Source organism: Benincasa hispida, chromosome 3, assembly GCF_009727055.1.
Source record: "Benincasa hispida cultivar B227 chromosome 3, ASM972705v1, whole genome shotgun sequence".
NCBI lineage: Eukaryota > Viridiplantae > Streptophyta > Magnoliopsida > Cucurbitales > Cucurbitaceae > Benincasa > Benincasa hispida.
In genome coordinates this window covers 25,059,024-25,077,398 of record NC_052351.1, presented here as the reverse complement: position 1 = coordinate 25,077,398, position 18,375 = coordinate 25,059,024, and the positions used below count along the sequence as shown (strand labels likewise).

The 18,375-nt window shown below is 33.9% G+C and overlaps 2 protein-coding genes across 2 annotated transcripts; both read left to right on the top strand.

Moving 5' to 3' along the window:
- Positions 1–875: 875 nt before the first annotated feature.
- LOC120074137 (2,3-bisphosphoglycerate-dependent phosphoglycerate mutase 2-like) lies at positions 876–4,074 on the top strand. The gene is made up of 7 exons (XM_039027155.1): positions 876–1,058; positions 1,355–1,628; positions 1,721–1,944; positions 2,327–2,445; positions 2,538–2,694; positions 2,761–2,862; positions 2,965–4,074. Exons 2-7 carry the CDS (start codon positions 1,364–1,366, stop codon positions 3,130–3,132), a joined length of 1,035 nt encoding a protein of 344 aa, XP_038883083.1. The 5' UTR covers positions 876–1,058; positions 1,355–1,363; the 3' UTR covers positions 3,133–4,074.
- Positions 4,075–5,780: 1,706 nt separating this feature from the next.
- On the top strand, positions 5,781–9,846 carry LOC120073505 (type I inositol polyphosphate 5-phosphatase 5-like). Its single transcript, XM_039026347.1, has 10 exons — positions 5,781–5,897; positions 6,016–6,115; positions 6,220–6,288; positions 7,709–7,796; positions 7,891–7,995; positions 8,095–8,680; positions 8,772–8,965; positions 9,061–9,169; positions 9,248–9,396; positions 9,489–9,846. Exons 1-10 carry the CDS (start codon positions 5,781–5,783, stop codon positions 9,709–9,711), a joined length of 1,740 nt encoding a protein of 579 aa, XP_038882275.1. The 3' UTR covers positions 9,712–9,846.
- The last annotated feature ends 8,529 nt before the right edge of the window (positions 9,847–18,375 follow it).

The following is an 18,375-nucleotide window of genomic DNA, read 5'->3' as shown; positions in this document are numbered from 1 at the left end:
GAAAAATGAATTAAAATATTTAAATATAGCAAAATGTCATTATCTATCAATGATAGATACTGATAGATTATTATTATTTATCATTGATAGATGTCTATCAACGTTTATCACTGATAGACTATGACATTTTGCTATTTTTGAAAATATTCTCATTGATTATTCTGTTGCCTATTTTGTATGCTATACAAGTTTTCTTACCATAAAATGAAAATATCAATTAACTTTTTATGTAGACGTCGAACTCATTGATATGAGGGAAAAAAAAGAAAGAAAAAAGTATATTTTTAGTCCCTAAATTTTATAGAATAGGTTTATTTGGTCCATGAGTTTTCAAAACATACCTTCTTGGTCTCTAAGTTTTTAAACTATACCTTTTAGTCCCCGAAAAATAGAGTATATATATTTGATCATTAAATTTTCAAAATATATCTTTTTAGCCCTAAAAAATTTTAAGAATGGTTTAAAAAATCCTTAAAATTTCCTTTTATTTTATATAATTATATGATATTTTGAATTATAAAAATAAGTTTAAAAAATGTTTTTAGAGAGTAGAGGTAAGTTCTTTGAAATTATTTTTCTAATTCAAAATGATAAAAGATTACCTATTTTGAGAAATTAAAAAGATACATTTTAAAAGGAAAATTATTTTAAATAGTAAATTATTAAAATTATTTTTAAATATAGTAAAATGTTCGTGTAAAATAGACTATAATAGATATCTATCCGTTACGATAGATTTTTATTGTAATTTATGATGAATAGTGATATTTTATTATGTTTGTAAATAGTTTACCAATTATCTAAATGCGAAAACATTTAAGAATGAAGTATATATACTTTTGAAAAAATTAATGACTAAAAAGGTGTGTTTTAGAAATACATATATTATTCAGAAAAAGAAATTCGAAAAACAAAAAAATCCCCATCCCCCATCCTCCATTACGGCATTCCCTGTTTGCCTGAGTTTTGGCATTCGACGTTGTCCAGAATCTGCAAAACTTCGTGCCCTCGCATTTGGATCAAATCTTACTTCTTCTTCAATTTACCGCTACCTCAACGTAATCCTCATCGCCTACTCTTTCTTTAGTATCCTAATTGGCTACATTCTCTTCCCTCTCCTTGATTTTATCTTTTTCTTTTTCTTTTTTACTTTTGGATGTTGACTACATTGTATGTGTATTCTTTGTGTTCTTCTATCAATTTCATATGTTTTTCTTCCTGAAAGTTCGTTTTTCATCTGTTTGGGCGTAACACTGTACGTGATCCCCAATCGTATTGTGTTGGCTTGGCTGTTCACGCACTAGAAAATTTCTCTGATGTCAATTTTAATATTTGGGTTATTGGTATGTGCTAGGTTTTCGGCATGATTTCATCAGGATTTCACGAGTTCAATAGATCATTACAACTTTATAATCATGCCAATGATTCAAATCCTCATAACGTCTACGCGATTTGTCCACCGTTTGTCCGGAAGGGCTTTGATTATGACATCCGATTGTTTAGAAAACCGATTTGTAGTATCAGAAATTACAGGCCTTCTTTTATTTGTGCGACCCCACAAGCTTCAATTAAGGACCATATTGCACCTATTTCTCATTTGAATAGTGATGGTTCTAAGAACCCATCAAGTAAGTCTGGTCACCTATCAGGAACAATGGCTTCTAATCTTTTATTGGTCGCCTAGGAGATTGAATTTCTTTGTAATTGTCCCCTTTTAAAGTTGAAACAGCTCTGATATTGATTCGACATGGTGAGTCAATGTGGAATGAGAAGAATTTATTCACTGGCTCTGTTGATGTACCTTTAACAAGGAGAGGTATAGAGGAAGCAATTGAAGCCGGTAAGAGGATTTGCAACATACCACTAGACTTTGTGTACACTTCTGCGCTGATTCGCTCGCAAATGACGGCTGTGCTTGCTTTGACTCAACATCGCTGCAAAAAGGTATCTATCTTGTATTGTGTTCTTTACATCTTAAAAAGTAGATAGATTTTCGATTTGCCTAGTCCTGACTTTGATGAATTCAGAACTTCATACCAGTTGCTCAAGATGGTAGTAAGATATAGGAGGAAGCATATGAAATTTTCTTTCCTTCCAATAAGACATTCTTATTATTGGATGAAAATACTTTGCTTTTAAGAATTCATAGTTCAATCTAATATTTAGGGGAGGTATACTATCTAGTGATTCTGGGAAGAACAAGACGAGTCCATGATATTAATAACGATAAACTTAACCTCCAGAGCTAGATTTTAAGTTTTGATTATTATTATCTTTTATTATTCCAGGAAAGACGTTTCAAATTTAGACCAACTTATGCTTTCAGGTGCCTATAATTATGCATAATTGTAGTAAACAGGCAGAGGCATGGAGTCAAATTTACAGTGATGAGGCTAAAAAGCAATCATTTCCGGTTATTAGAGCTTGGCAATTGAATGAAAGAATGTACTTTCTCTTTTCATGGGGATCCATACTTTCCTTCTATCTGAACTCTGAAGATTAGCTTAATTATTTTGATGCACAAATGTGTAGTACAGGTACGGTGAGCTACAGGGCTTGAATAAACAGGAGATTGCTGAAAGATACGGTAAAGAGCAAGTGCATGAATGGCGTCGGAGTTATGATATTCCTCCACCTGAGGGTGAGAGCTTGCAGATGTGCTATCAAAGAGCAGTCGGGTATTTTAAGGAACATGTAAGCACTCTCAAATTCCTGTTTTGATTATTTTAATGATTCTCACAAGGCAAGAAGGAATTGTAGATTGAACCACAGCTGCAATCTGGGAAACATGTTATGGTTGCAGCCCATGCTAATTCGCTAAGGTGTATTATCATGTATCTAGAAGAACTGACTTCTTGCGAGGTAGAGAAACCATTTCCTACATGTTTTTCTTGTGTTAGTGTGGTTAGTCGTTTCCTTCTAGTATGATTTGTTGATGATGAATGATTATATGCTGGGAGACAGGTAATTAACTTGGAACTATCAACTGGTGTACCACTACTTTACATATACAAGGAGGGATCGTTTATGAAGCGAGGGAGTCCTGTAGGTCCTTCGGAAACTGGTGTATATGCATTAACTAGGGCAAGAATCTTTTACCTCTCCATTGGCCTCATGTTTTTTGATCACTGATGACTTGATGTTTGCTTGTTAAACTTCAATAGTCATTTCAAATATTGCTATGTTGATCATTGATTAAAAGTGATCAAAATGGAAGATAGAACAAAATAGTTGCTGCTGTGGTATGCTGAGATGGAAAATGTCCGTGGAATAATTAGGGATCCTTGATCAAATGTTGACATTGATATTGGTGCTTCAGGAAGCATAGACAAAACGCCTTATGTGTCTAACTTCAGTAAATTAAAAGGAATAAGCAGAAAACTGCCCCATTTTCTGTCTGTTTTGCTCTATGCCATCACTTGATTGATAAACATCTTTGCCTCTTGCTATATTTTGTGCAGAGTTTAGCACTTTACAGGCAAGAGTTGGACGAAATGGCATGCTGAACTCCCTAAAGTTCAGGTAAGAAAATTTGACTTGTTAGATTATAACTACTCAAGTATGGTTTTCCAAATGTTTAAAATAAACAAGATTGCTGCTTATTTGATATTGCGAATGAACTAGGAAACCAATGGACTCACAGGCACTTGCTTCTTCTTCTTGTTCTAAAACTAGAAGGTTCATACTAATTACAAATGTTTGTTGCTCGTATATGTTTTGTGTTCTATGGAATAGTGATCTCTATTTCTTAAGTGTTATTGTTCGAGGTTTTCTGCAGCTGGCTCAAGCACTTCCTGAAAGATCTAGGAGAATTTGAAGAGGGAAAAGAGATGTACTTCACAAAAGCCATAGATACAAACTTCCATCTCAAGTCATCTGAAACACCGTGCACCTGACTGTAATTGTTCATATCTATTTTGTTTTAGAATAATCAAAGTATGATTATTAATAGCTACTACCCAATTTGCCAATTCTTTAATGTTGTTGATTAAGATCTCTAATTCATACATTTGTTGTACTCAAAATAGTTCCCGCCCAATATTCTAATCTGACTCGTTAACCTTTACGTTTTAATTTTTGTTCAATCTTTATTAGTGCCTATACTTGTTTTTTTCATTTAAAATTATTCTATTTTGATATACATATACACAATTTTTTTCTAATTAAGGACTATAAATTATTAAGGATGACACAATTGGCAAAGTCTAATTGATTTAATATGTCATCCAAGTTTAAATCTCCTGCTCTTGACAATCTTAACTAAGCTTATTTAATTAAATTGAAGGTTGGTATCATTTGATCATCCACTCTAACATTACTTCAATTAAATAAGAAAGAGTAACATATAAGTGCAGTCCATAGAAAAAGTTTGTCACACGATAATTTAAAATTAGAAGGTGGATTGCATAAAGATGGATACAACTTGGGATGTCCTTAAACATTTTTTAAACACTTTCTTGATTTGCAGCCTTACAAATGAAAATATCAATAATGATTTTTTTTTAATCAATTTTACACACTTCTAATTTTTAGTCAATTTTGTCACATTTGGAGGGGTTTAAGAGTTTATCCAAACTATCAAAAAATAAATAATTAAATTGATTTACCAAGATAGGGAAATGAGGTTGAAAGTAGGTCGAACTAAATAGGAATATACTAGAAATGTAGGGGTAAAAGAGGAAACAAAAGAACCTCCTCTACATATTATAGATTAGTCATGTCACTTTTTAAATTTATTGTTATTATTATTTTTTTTCTTTCACATATGCAACTAGGACATGTTTATTGATTCATAATGAAAATTGGTGTAGTGATAATGAAATTTCATAGATAAATTATAATGGGCCACAATTGCGAACATAATTTTTTTTTCTTTTGATCATATTTACTTAAAATTATGAATCTGTCACATTTACTCATTATCATTATCATCACCATTTACGGTCAAATAGCAATGATAATGGCAATGATAACAATAAATGTGACAAATTCTAATTCTCAAGTTGTAATAGTAGCAATAACGATAACCGTAACGATATTGTAATTGGATCGAAGACTCTCTATTCTTCAATCAATTTGCATATTTTTATTATAGATTTGAAAGCGGGGCCTGATACACCTTAGGAACGTGAGATTATTACAATTTACAAACCTACACATCGGGATTGTCAATTTATGGTTCTTTCACATTATGCTTCAATGAAGCAGAGACAGAGAAGAACAATTCAGAAGCAATATAAAGTCAGAAACATTCACCATCAAATATTCTCAAAATGCGTCCTTCCAAAACGACTATTTTTTGTGAATCCAACCATTTAAAAAAGAAAATCGTAATCCGTAGGAAATATATGAATAGATGTGTAATTATAGCTGTAAATATATTGATGGAGAGTTGAGATTAGCGGATGATCAGGACTTGTGCTATGAACTGTAACTTCTAACCATTTTCATGCTTTCAATCCCAATATTCTCCGAATCCTTTGGCGCCAATTTCTCACCCCCACAAATAACTGATAACCAATTTCCCCAAAAACAATCACTTCTCAACACACACCCACCAAAAATTATTCTCGTTTTTTCCCCTCCTTTCCCAATTCAGAAAAATAAAAAAAACAAATTTCAAGAAACAAACAGCCACAGATAAAATAACCCCACCTTGGAGTTTTTAGATTTTCCGGCTGGTTAATTCCAGTCCGTACACCGCCGGCCATTTTCTGGTGCCTTCTTTCGCGATTCTCTTCGCGAGTTGAATGCATTGGAATTTCGGGTTCTACGAATGAATGTCGAACTATGCCACTTCTTCCAAGAAGGTCGATATGGCAAAGCCCAATAACGCCGATATCCTTTCTCCGGCCGCCTCCCCGGACAACTCCGTCAAGAACGAGAAGAAAAAACGGGTATTTCTTTCTTTCTTTATTTAATTATTTCTTTTTCTTTTTTCGCGACTTTCTTTTGATTGATTGAATGTGTTCTGTTTTTTGCTCCCCTGCATTTATGCATTTTATGGGACGTTAGTCTATTATTCCAAAGATCTTCAGTTCAAAGAAAAGCGAAAGGGTAAATTCAGAGGAAGAAATGTTTAAGTTAGATTATGGGGATGGCGCCATTGATATTGGTATATAATCATCTTTTTTCTTGGAAAAAAAAAAACTAGTCCTATTTTTCATTTCTTACATTTTGTCTAAAAAATTTACACTTTCCCCTTTTGGTTTTTTAAAGGAAAAGGAATTGCTTCAAGAAGAAAAGCTTTTATGGAGTCAACCCCCATAATAAAAAAAAGCTTCTCAGGTACATTTGAAAATATGAAATATGAAATGTGTGTGTGGTTTTTTAGACACGTCCCCATGAGTTAAAAGAGATTAATCTTGACATTATTTTGGTAGCTTACCGAACAATGATTATTTGAGCAGGATGAAGAAATTTGGTTCCATACAGATAGAGTTTAATTAATGGTTGAAAACGATGTTCTCATCATTTCTTGTGTGTATGGGAAAAATTAGTCTCTGTATAAATGTAAGGCACATTCTCTCTAATACGTCCAACAATGATAATCTATTAGCCATAATTTGGTGTTACATTTTCTGGCCAGTTGTTTTAAGTAATCTTATTAATATATGCCAACTAGTATACTGATACCAAAATAAAAACTTTTAACTTTTTTTTAATAGTACATTCAAATCAACTTCGAGGATCTTGGCCAAAACGAGGATTAAAAATGAAGGAAAAAAAATAAAAAAGTCAACTGTTCTTGCAGTTTGTATGGTTAATTTTTCCGTGAAAGAATTGGTTTTTGGAAACAAAATTATGACATTTACCTTTTGCCAAAAAAAAAAAAAAAAAAAATCACAAAGCTTCCAAATTTTGCCTAAAAATTAAAACAATGAAATTTTAAAAACTTCTATTCTACAGGTCTCATCTGGTTGGTCATCTTGGCTTTTATTATCACCAGAATTTTCACCAAGTACATAATTGATAATTCAAATGGGTCAGTTTTAAAAGAGCGTTTGGGACAAAAAGTTGATTATTATAGTCCTAGATTATTATAATTTGTGTTTGAGATGTAGATTATTTTAGTTTGGGTTACAATAGTATGTGTTTGAGGTGTAAACTATTTTAATTTGAGAAAGAAATAATAAACATTGTAGCAAAGAATTAAAAATGATGAATGTAAAATAGTAAAAACTATAGCAAATAGTAAATATTGTAGCAAAGGAAGGTTTTGAAATAGTGTTGACTGTGGCTAATTGGGGGTTTTGAAATAATATTTACTATAGTAAGAAGTGGTTATTATAGTGTTAGGATAGTTCTTGTCTCAAACATCTCCTAAAATTTTATTTTGATCTTATTATTGATCTCGATTGAGATAGTAACCGTACGTGTTATTGGTAGAAAAAGGTATTATTTGTAAAAGATGAAAACTTTGTATGCTATGTACTATCTGTAACAATTACTATTGAAGTTTCTAGAGTGTTTGGCTTCTTCATAATTAAATATACAAAATGTCAATGTTTTGTCTTTTTCTAAATATGAAAACCAAGGGAAGGAAATGTGTTGCAATGCAATGAAATTTTATAAGGAAATGAAAGTCTACATCTACATCTTCACCTAACTCCAAATTAACAGAGCATTTGATTTGATTACTATTAACAATCATCATGGTATATATTAAAGAACAAAACTTCTACCATTTTTGTTTATTAATCTTCAGAAAGACAGACAAGTTCAGATATCCAAAGCTTAAACCTCTCCAACTTTGAACCATCCATGACTCTACCAAATGAGACCAAGAATTTCCGGTAAGTACAAGCGTGTGGTAGTTATGTTAAAATCGATCTAATCAATTATTTTTTAAGAAATATTTTAACAACAAAAACTATATTTGGAGTGTAGGATTTTCGTAGCGACATGGAATGTGGGAGGGAAAACTCCCAACAATGGCATCAACCTTGAAGATTTCTTGCTAGTGGAAGACTCAGCAGACATTTATGTAATTGGGTGCGTAAAATTTTGAATAATGAATGGATTTTTGTCTCTTCTCAACTTCAAAAGTAAAATTAACTGATTGGTTTTGGTAATGTGGGGAATAAACTTTAGGTTTCAAGAAATTGTGCCACTAAATGCTGGGAATGTGCTTGTTATAGAAGACAACGAACCTGCAGCAAAGTGGCTAGCATTGATAAACCAAGCTATAAACAGAACATTTAAGAACAATCACGACTCCATTTTTGGCGGTGGTTCTGATCATGGGTCAACAAAAGGATCATCAAAGGATTCAAAGACTCTTCCTTTTTTTCAAAAGCCCTCTCTAAAAGTACTCAGCAGAAACCTGAGGCCGCTTGATTGCAGTCTACTGAAGGCGTGTAATTGCCCAATTGAATTGGGATCGAGAGAGAGAAGGCTAAGGAAGCTAAATGAAGGGGCAACATCAGATTTAGAGAGTATGATCATCTCACCAAATGAGCAATATGGGAGGTTGATGATGGAGGAATTCGTTTCAATTTCAGAGCTTGCTTCTTCAAAAGCAGGGGATGGGGATATGATGAAATACAAGCTTATTTCAAGTAAACAAATGGTGGGTTTGTTTCTTTCGGTTTGGGCTAGACAGGAATTGGTTCCTCATATTGGTCATCTTAGAGTTTCCACGGTTGGAAGAGGAATAATGGGTCGACTCGGAAACAAGGTTGTTTTAACAAATGGTAATTAATTAGATTAAATAACAAGTTTTAAAAATTAAAAACAGGGGAAGAATTATAATTGTATTGGTTTTTCAGGGATGCATATCAATTAGCATGTCAGTGCATGAGACAAGCTTTTGCTTCGTTTGCAGTCATTTGGCATCTGGTGAGAAGGAAGGGGATGAAATCAGAAGAAATGCCGATGCTGCTGAGATTCTCAAAAGCACACAGTTTACCAAGATTTGCAAGAAGCCTAATAAAAGAGCCCCTGAGAGAATTATGGATCATGAGTAATTACAATTGTTATTATTATTATTTTCCAAATATTAATGTTTTTTTATTGACTTTTCGCTGATTATTTTAATTTGGCATTGTGAAAATGCAGCCGGATAATATGGCTGGGAGACTTGAATTACAGGGTGTCAATGAGCTATGAAGATACCAGGATGTTACTAGAGGATAATGATTGGGATAAATTGCTAGAGAAGGATCAGGTACGACCGACTCTGTGTTTCTGTTTCTTGTTTTCTGTTTTCTGTTTCTTGTTTAAGTTAAAACGAGAGTATTTACAGTTGAATGTAGAGAGAGAAGCAGGAAGAGTATTCAGTGGGTTCAGTGAAGGGCGGATTCAATTTGCACCGACTTACAAGTACACTCAGAACTCGGATTCATACGCGGGAGAGACGGTAAAATCGAAGAAGAAACGACGAACACCGGCATGGTAAGTAGTTAGAAAGTGATTGAATTTGTTCATATGTGTGTGTGTGTTGAATTTGTGAGAAGTTATATAGTGTTGGTGCGTGTTTGGTTCAGGTGTGATAGAATACTGTGGCGGGGGAATGGGATAGAGCAGCTGTGTTACATACGAAGGGAATCTCGGCTTTCGGATCATAGGCCAGTTTGTGGAGAGTTTAGGGTGGCGGTTGAGTTGAGAAACAGAAACAGTAAGTTCAGAAAAGGCTACTCATGTGCGGCTCCAAGGGGACACTTTGAGGACTGTGTAATACCCAAAAGGCATAGTTTCTACGACTTCTAAATCTATATCTTATAGCTTTTGTATATTTCTTTTTGTTTTTTTAGATGAAAGGCTAAAGCTTATTGATCATATATAACTACCTCCTCCTGAAATCCTAACCTCTCCAACTTCAAGCCAAATAAAATACTACTTTTAGCCGCACACTGCTGTTTATTTATTTCTTTTTTCAGCCCATCTCTCCGTATCCTGTTTGCTCTCACTAATATCGATAGTAAAAAATGCAGTGAAAGGATGTGACTGATAGTGTAAGATCGGCGCACCTACAATACAATGACAACAAAGAAGAATGTTTATGTGGAAATTCCTTTAACAAACTATGCTAAAAACCACACTCACTATAAAAATAAAAGTTACAAATAAAAGAATGTTTATAGTCCAAAGAAACTTAGCCATCAAGCAAATAAAATGGTTCGAGATTGATCTTGAACAATGTGGATGATCTAATGGTCACATGACCTTGGACTAAATTGATTTTGGACAAAGGGTAAAATCCAATATCCCAATCGTGTCCTTGAGGAAATGTTTTGAACAATCTTGAAAATGGTATTTCATTTAACAAAAAAGAATCAAGAACAAATTATAAATTTGGTCTTTTAATAAAGAAAAAGTTAGAATTTGAAAAAAATCTTATAGATAGTCTCTATAGTTTGATAAACATCGTCATAAATAGTCCTTACTATGTATTGTTTTTGTCTTTTCTTAACCTAACATATCTAGTCAATTTTTGTTGACATGGTACTAATATTCAAACCTAATAAACTATAAATCAACTTCAGCATCAGCCATAATTAATTAAAGTATACATTTTCAACCTATAAGTTAAAAGTTTAAAATTCCATCCACTACATGCGTATTAAACTAAACCACCAAATAAAATTTAAAAAAAAATGTACAAGTTTCTCCCTTCATGGTCACATGTACTATTTTTATTAACTAAACCTTAATAAAAACATACTGAAGTGTATTTCAATTAAAAGTGTTTGAAGTGTGAACTAATAATAGAGAATAACAAACAAAGAGTTCAATTAGAAGTGTAAACTAAGTTTGACGAGTATTTCAATTAAAAGTGTTTTTATTTCATCTTAAATAATCTTTTGTTAGTTTTTTATTTGTGAGTGTCCATCACACGCTTTCAACAAAGTGGTATCAGAACTTAAGTTTGAAAAACAAGAATTGCTTTTGCAAATGACAAATAACAATTTGGTTCCCTTCCAAGTGCCTCGACTTACGAAAGAAAATTATAACAGTTGGTGTATTCGTATGAAAGCTCTACTCGGTACACAAGACGTATGAGACATTGTCAATAATTGTAACATCCCCAATTTCAAAAAAATTTAAGTTAATTATATAAAATTATTGAGTTTAAATTTCCCTTTCATTTGGAAAATCGGGATTAAATTGAAATAATTGAAAATTTTTATTGGTTAAATTGAATTTAATTGATTAGATATTCGAACTAATTATCTTGAAAATATTGAATTTTGCTTCCCTTTGATTTTGGATTTTAGGGCTAACTTAAAAAAAAAATTAAAAGAGATAATTAATTTCATGTGGTTTTGAATTGATTTAAATATTTGGAAGGATTTAATTTGTATCAAATTGATGGATCTTATGCCCTTTAATTTTGACTTTTGAAGCCTAAATTAAGATAATTTGAAAAGTTAATTGTTTTATAAATTAATAGAATATTTGGAGATTTGGAGATATTATGATAAAATATTTTATTTATCTTTTCAAAATTTGAAAAAAAATAAAAGAATTGAGATTTTTTCAAAATTAAATGAGAGCGAAAAGAGGTCAAAAAAAAAAAAAAAGGAGAAAGCAATTCGATTTTTCAGCGACAGCTTTCTACAAAATTGTTGATTACTAGAGTTTGAACCGTTGGATCGTGCTCAAATTTGGTCATTCTGTTTGAGACATTTAGAGTTTCATTTTGAATGGTTGGATCGTTGTTTGAAGGTCTGGTTTGTTCATAATCGTTGCTGAATAAAATCTATAAAACTAGAAATTTCCCTTCTCTCTCACTCTCGCAAACCCTCCTCATGCAAGACCCTCACTACCAGATGCTAGCCTAAACAATTTATGCCGTCGACAGCAACACCCGCTGCCTATCTATGACAGCCACAAGTCGATGCGCCGTCGACCACTACTGCCCAATCTTTGCCGGAATTTTGAGGAAAACCTTGGGTAAGACTTATTTTTCCTTATAATTTGGGAGGTGAAGTTCACCTCTTTGATTTTGGGTTAAAATAATAACCTCTCTTTGGTTTGAAACTTAGATTCAAGGTTTGGAAGTTTTGAGCATTGACCATCAAACTAGATACATTTTTGTTTGTAGAAAATTGGTGAAGATCGTCAGTTTTGTAAGTTGTTGGATGTTTATTCTTTTGGATTGAGAGTAATAATGGAAAAAATTAAGTATGATTTTGGATTTAATTCATGATCAGATTGGCTAATTGAATCAAGTTTTGGAATTTGTCTTGGACCAAGCCACAACTTTGGGTTGATTCAAGTTTTCCAAAGGTTTTAAAGAATTATTTGTGTGGACTTTTGTGACCAAGTTGAGGTAAGTGGTACTATTATCGGTGCCTTTGTGCCAGGCGACCTAGTCTAGAATTATAAAGTTAACTAATGGACTCTTGAAGCATGATTTTGTCATTATGTTTTATTTGTTGTATGACAGTTATGAGTATTATGAGCATGTTTGGATTTCTAATCAGTACAAAAATTATGTATGTGATGTATGAATAGACTAATAGGGCAGTTTACTGTCTCGCCTTGATGCATGTTTTATTTCAGAGGACTGACGGGTCTAGTTTCATGTTTGACAGTGTGCCTACAGGCCACTAGACATGCGTGAGCCGACAGGTTTACGTTCATGTTATTTTTTTCATGTTTCATGTTTGACGGTGTGCCTACGGGCCACTAGACATGCGTGAGCTGACAAGTTTACGTTCATGTTGTTTTTCATGTTTAACGGTGTGCCTACGGGCTGCTAGACATGCGTGAGCCGATAGGTTTACGTTCATGTTATTTCTATGTTTGATGGTGTGCCTACGGGCCGCTAGACATGCGTGAGTCGATGAGTTCACGTTCATGTTATTTTCATGTTTGACGGTGTGCTTACGGGCCGCTAGACATGCGTATCAAGGTAAGACAGTACGTCTTTTGGTTCCCTTTCATCATAAAAAACCGATGTAACTATATGAGCCACGGGCCATCATTCTCAGGTAATGATAGGAACGAACCGGTGGGTGACAAGAGAGACCTGTGATCGTGCCATATGGGACATGTAAATCGCTTCCGTTCAATTTACGTTTTCAAGCTATTTAGAAGTTTTGATTTAAAACTCAATGTTGGTCAAAATTTTATTTGTTTAGTTTTTTTTTTCATTATTTTAGGGGCCTCGAACAAAGGTTTTACTTATTTGTTATTTATTTTTGAAAACTGTCTTTATTATTTTAATAAAATTTATTTTTCCTCAATGGTCAAGATGTTTTGAATGTAAATGTGTAATTATGAGTAACGATCGTTATCAGAGTACTCAAAAGGTCGGGTCATTACAATAATGGTTATAAAGAACTAGAAAGTGATGCAGCATTAAATCAAACTCAACGAGAAATTTTGCAAAATACAAGAAAGAAAATCCAGAAGGCTCTTACCATCATTCATCAAGCCATCGAAGATTCAAATTTTGAGAAGATTTATGGAGCAACTACTACACATCAAGCATGACATTTTAGAGAATACATATAAAGGAGTAGATCGAGTCAAGAAGGTTCACCTCCAAAAATTTAGAGGTGATTATGAATCATTACATATGAAGGAGTTTGGTTCGGTTTCAGATTATACTTCAAGATTGCTAGCAGTAGTAAATAAAATGAAAAGATATGGCGAACAATAAATGCTGAGCAGGTAGTAGAAAAGATACTTCGCTCATTGGATGAAAAAATCAATTTCATCGTTGTAGCTATTGAAGAATCAAAAGACTTGAGTATAATGTCCGTTGATCGACTTATGGGTTCCTTACAAGCCCATGAAGAAAAGCTTCTCAAGAAGAACAAACCGACAACTGAGTAACTTTTTCAGTCAAAGTTGCAGTTGAGAGATAAAAAAGATAGCTAAGAAAAAGGCAATTGAGGTCGAGGACGTGGTAACAATTGTGGACGTGGTGATTTTAGAGGCCGATATCAAAGAAAATTTGATGAGAGTAATCCAAACTTGAATTCATCAAGAGGTCGTAGAAGAAAAAAATTATTCGAGGTCAAATAGATAAAGATCAAATAATGAAAGAATGTATGATAAAAGACAAGTTGAATATTATAACTGTCATAAATTTGGCCATTATTCTTGGGAATGCAGGAATAAAGTAGAAGAAAATGCAAATTATGGTAAGAAAGATGAAGAAAGCGGTGAGTCATATTTGCATCTAACATGCAAAGGTGAAGAAACATGTGAAAATAACGCATGGTATCTTGATAGCGGTGCAAGCAATCACATGTGTGGATGCAAGTCAATGTTTGTGAAACTTGATGAATCCATTGGTGGTAATATCATATTTAGAGATGCCACAAAAATCCAATTAAAGGAAAAGGTAAGATTTTGATCATCTTAAAGAATGGGAAGTATGAGTTTATCTCTAATGTTTATTATGTGCATGATATGAAGAACAATATTTTCAGTTTGAGACTAAAGGAACTCTTATTAAAGAATACCTAAGAGTGGAAGCAAGATCGTTCCAGATTCATTGTGACAGAAATACCGCATTCACAAACATACATACAATTTATGCATTTAAGAATAAATTACAGCATGCTTTGAAAACTTAAATACAAAGAACTGAAAGACTCACATTTGAAGAACCTTTCTTCTGTCTTTCTCTCGGTCTTGCTACGAACAGCAGCTCTTGTTGTCACTGTGATCGCCAAGTATATCGTCTACCAAATCTCGTTGTCGCTCACCACCGAACGGTCTTCTACACGAACAAGCAGCAAGAAGGACACCACCACTCAGTGACCTTGGTATTCTTGGAGTGAGAATCCAAGAGGTGTGAGCTTTATTGGATTTGGTAGAGGAAAGGAGGAAAGAATGATCGTATTGAACGACACGCAAGTGGGAGAGATTTTGTGTCTGTCGTATAGACGGGTGCTCGATCGTTTAGAAAAAGGTGCACGATCGTTTAGGTAATCTCACTCTAGCATGCGATCGTTTAGTAAAAGTTATACGATCATTTAGGTCGATTGCGCATGAACACGATCGTTTAGGAAAACTTGAGCTATCGTGTAGGCTCTCGTTAGCTATACGATGGGCAGTGTACTACTTTGTGAAGCGAAAATCCGATCTACTTGCAAAATGAAAACTATTTTCATTTTATCCTTCAGTTATGAAAACTGAGTACAACCTTCTGTTGGGATTGATGTCATAATTCTCCCAGAGTCCCATAGTTTGTAAACTGCACACATTGTTATGAATAAAATAAGAGTTATTTTATTTGGCATTTACTCATATCCAATAAAAAAAATCTCCATGGTTATTGTATGTAAACTTAAGCATGTATATGAGATATACAAGTGGATCATGCCTTAAGTGATAACCTAAAAAGGTCTGTAGTATAAGGATTAAGGTGGGATACTTGATCCTGGTGACACTACGGATACGGTCCGCTTTGCAGAGGTTTACAAGTGTTGTGAACTACTATAGATGGTAGATCCTGACCATTCATGTGGAGACATGCGAGCAGGGGGTGTCCTATACAAAGAGTTTGTATAAGACTAGACCACTAGATGATTCGTCTATGTATATAGCATCGTTGATACTTGAGACTTACATCTCACCTAAACGACCATAGGTGATATGACCTCAATCTTGAGTGTTTTGGGAACTCCTAGCTTTAAGGGCGGTCCTTTGATTAGTATAGGTGAGAGTGGCTAGATTGCCAACTCAATATGCCTACCATTTTGGGGATTTGTCTGATTTGGGAGCTGGGAACTTAGTTACACAAGATGGAATTCACTCCTTCCCCGAAGCAGGGGTAAGTAGATAGATTGCTCCCTTAAGGGCTGATTCCGAGTCTTGAACATAGTGGCCACAGCTTCTCTTTGGAAGAGAGGACTCAGTCATAGTAGAACTATGACTTATGTTCATTAGAGGGATCAATGGTACTTAAGGAGTTAGATGTAACTACAGGGGCATAACGGTTATTAGCCTAGCTGTACTTACGAGCGATCATGAAGGGTTATCGCATTATTGATTGGTTGATATGGACACAAAATATATCTGTAGTAAGGAAAGTGTAGCTGTCAGTCTTTAGTGGAGTGCTTGACAGTTAACAGATGGTAGATCCCATGACTAAAAGGTTTAGTCAGTTATTCACGTACCGTTGGAGCTTCAAGCTACAGGTCCATAAGGTCCCCTTGGTAGCTCAATGGATTCAAGTTGAGAATCAGTTCTTAGGGTTGATTTGAAATGTTTAAATTGATAAGAGGAAATTCAATTATATATAATATGATCGGTGTGATGTATGAGATACATCAAGTAGAGAATTAATGTAAATGAGATTTACATTAAGTACCATAAAATAGAAAAAGAGTTATGGTTTATATGTTTCATGAGATGAATATTAAAACTATAGATTATAAATATAATATGGTAAGTTGATTATTATATATATTTATAATAATATTAATTATTGGATAATTATCTCTTTTTCTCTAATAACCAATTGAGTGAAAAGTTATTGGTGGTTTTATGGTAACCGTGAGATAAAAATGAAAAATGTTTTCCTAAATTCGGTTGAGTTGCCATTCTCGGAAAGGAACTTACGGTTTGCTGTCAAGTGAATTAGATTCACTAAACGATAGCTGAAAGAGAGACTAAACAATCATGGAGTGACACTATATGATACAGCTGATCATAGCTAAACGATCGCAGGGCCTTTTCTAAATGATAGGCTACTTTCTGTTAATTGATTGAGCATTCGTCTATACCGTAGACACTGCTTATCATCTCCCACTTGCTCAGTCGTTTACATGATTGTTATTCCTCTGGTCTTTTCCTTTAACCAAGTTCACGCAGAGCCTTAACTTCTGGATTCTCATACCGAGAATACCAGGGTAGCCATTGTGGTAGTGTTCTCACTCAATTCGATTGAGTTCGAGGTTTTGGAGGCCATTCGTTGGATTCCTGATTTGGAGATCATTGAGTTCGTGTTTGTTGTTGATCATGTTATATTTCGGTCGTTGTGTTCAGGAATTTGTGTGTCGCTGTCTTGGAGACTGAACGAGCGTTCGTGATCGAGGGTGTTTGAAGCATGAGTCTTCAAAGGTATGTATAATCTGTCCCTTGATTATCTAAAAGCATGCGATAATTTTGTATTGTGCATAACCGGTTAGTTTCCGTTTCTTGACTGTAATTGTGTATGTTCAATTTCGAGTGGAATTTGGAACGATCATTCCATTGCTCATGGAAATTCTCATGTCTAATTTCCTTCACCTCCCACTTTCACATACGGTTATGGAGAAAACCACCTACAATTATCTCATAATTTTTTAATTATAAATAAATATAATAACTAACTTATCATATTATATTTATAACCTATAGTTTTAATATCATATCATATGCAACATAAAGAGATGACGCTTAGCAAGAAAGTACCAGATATTTTTGAACATGATTTTAGCTGAGCCAGTAATTCTCATGTCTAATTTCCTTCACCTTCCACTTTCACATACGGTTATGGGAGAAAACCACCCAATTTATTCTATATTTTTTTTAATTATAAATAATATAATAATAACATTATCCATATTATATTTATAACCTATAGTTTTAATATATATCATAAAAATGCAACCATTTAAACCATAGTCCGTTTTTTCTCCTCCACTAGTATATAAATCATATTTAATATCTTTTCCTCAATTAATGTATTCTCATAACGTCATGTAACTATATCATATATAATCGATCAGTCTTAATCATATATTATACAATACACCATTGAGATCTTTTGTCAAATTTCTTGAAAACTTCACACTGACCCAAAAAACTGTATTTCTCAACATTTGAAATCCATTGAGCTACCAAGAGGACTTATGGACCTGGTGGTTTGAAGCTCAACGGTACTATTGTGATCGAGTCATGAGATAAACTGACTAAACTTCTTTAGGCCGATGAGTCCACCATCCCGTATAATTGCCAGGCACTCCACTAAAGATCCGACAGCGATGCACGTATATCTCACCACAAGATATATTTTGTGTCTATCAGAATAACCAACCAATGATACGATTAACCCTTCACAGATGCTCGTAAGTTACAGTTAGGCCCAATTTACCGTTTGGCTCACCTGTGAAGTTCAATCTAATCCTTAAGTTATCCACTGATCCCTCTACATGAACATATAACATAGTTCTACTATGTGTGGACACCTTTCGGGCCATTGAGGAAGGTTGTGGCAACAATCTCGTCTCAAGCCCCGAACCATCAGCCCCCTATTAAGGAGCAATTCATCATACTTACGCCTCCTGTTTGGGGAAGGAGTGGCAATTCCTCTATCTTTGTTGTTAGTTGATAGTTATCCCAAATCCAGATGATCCCTAAATTCAGGTCTTAGGTATTCAATAGCAATCCGCTAAGAAGTGGTAAGCGTTTGAGTCGGCC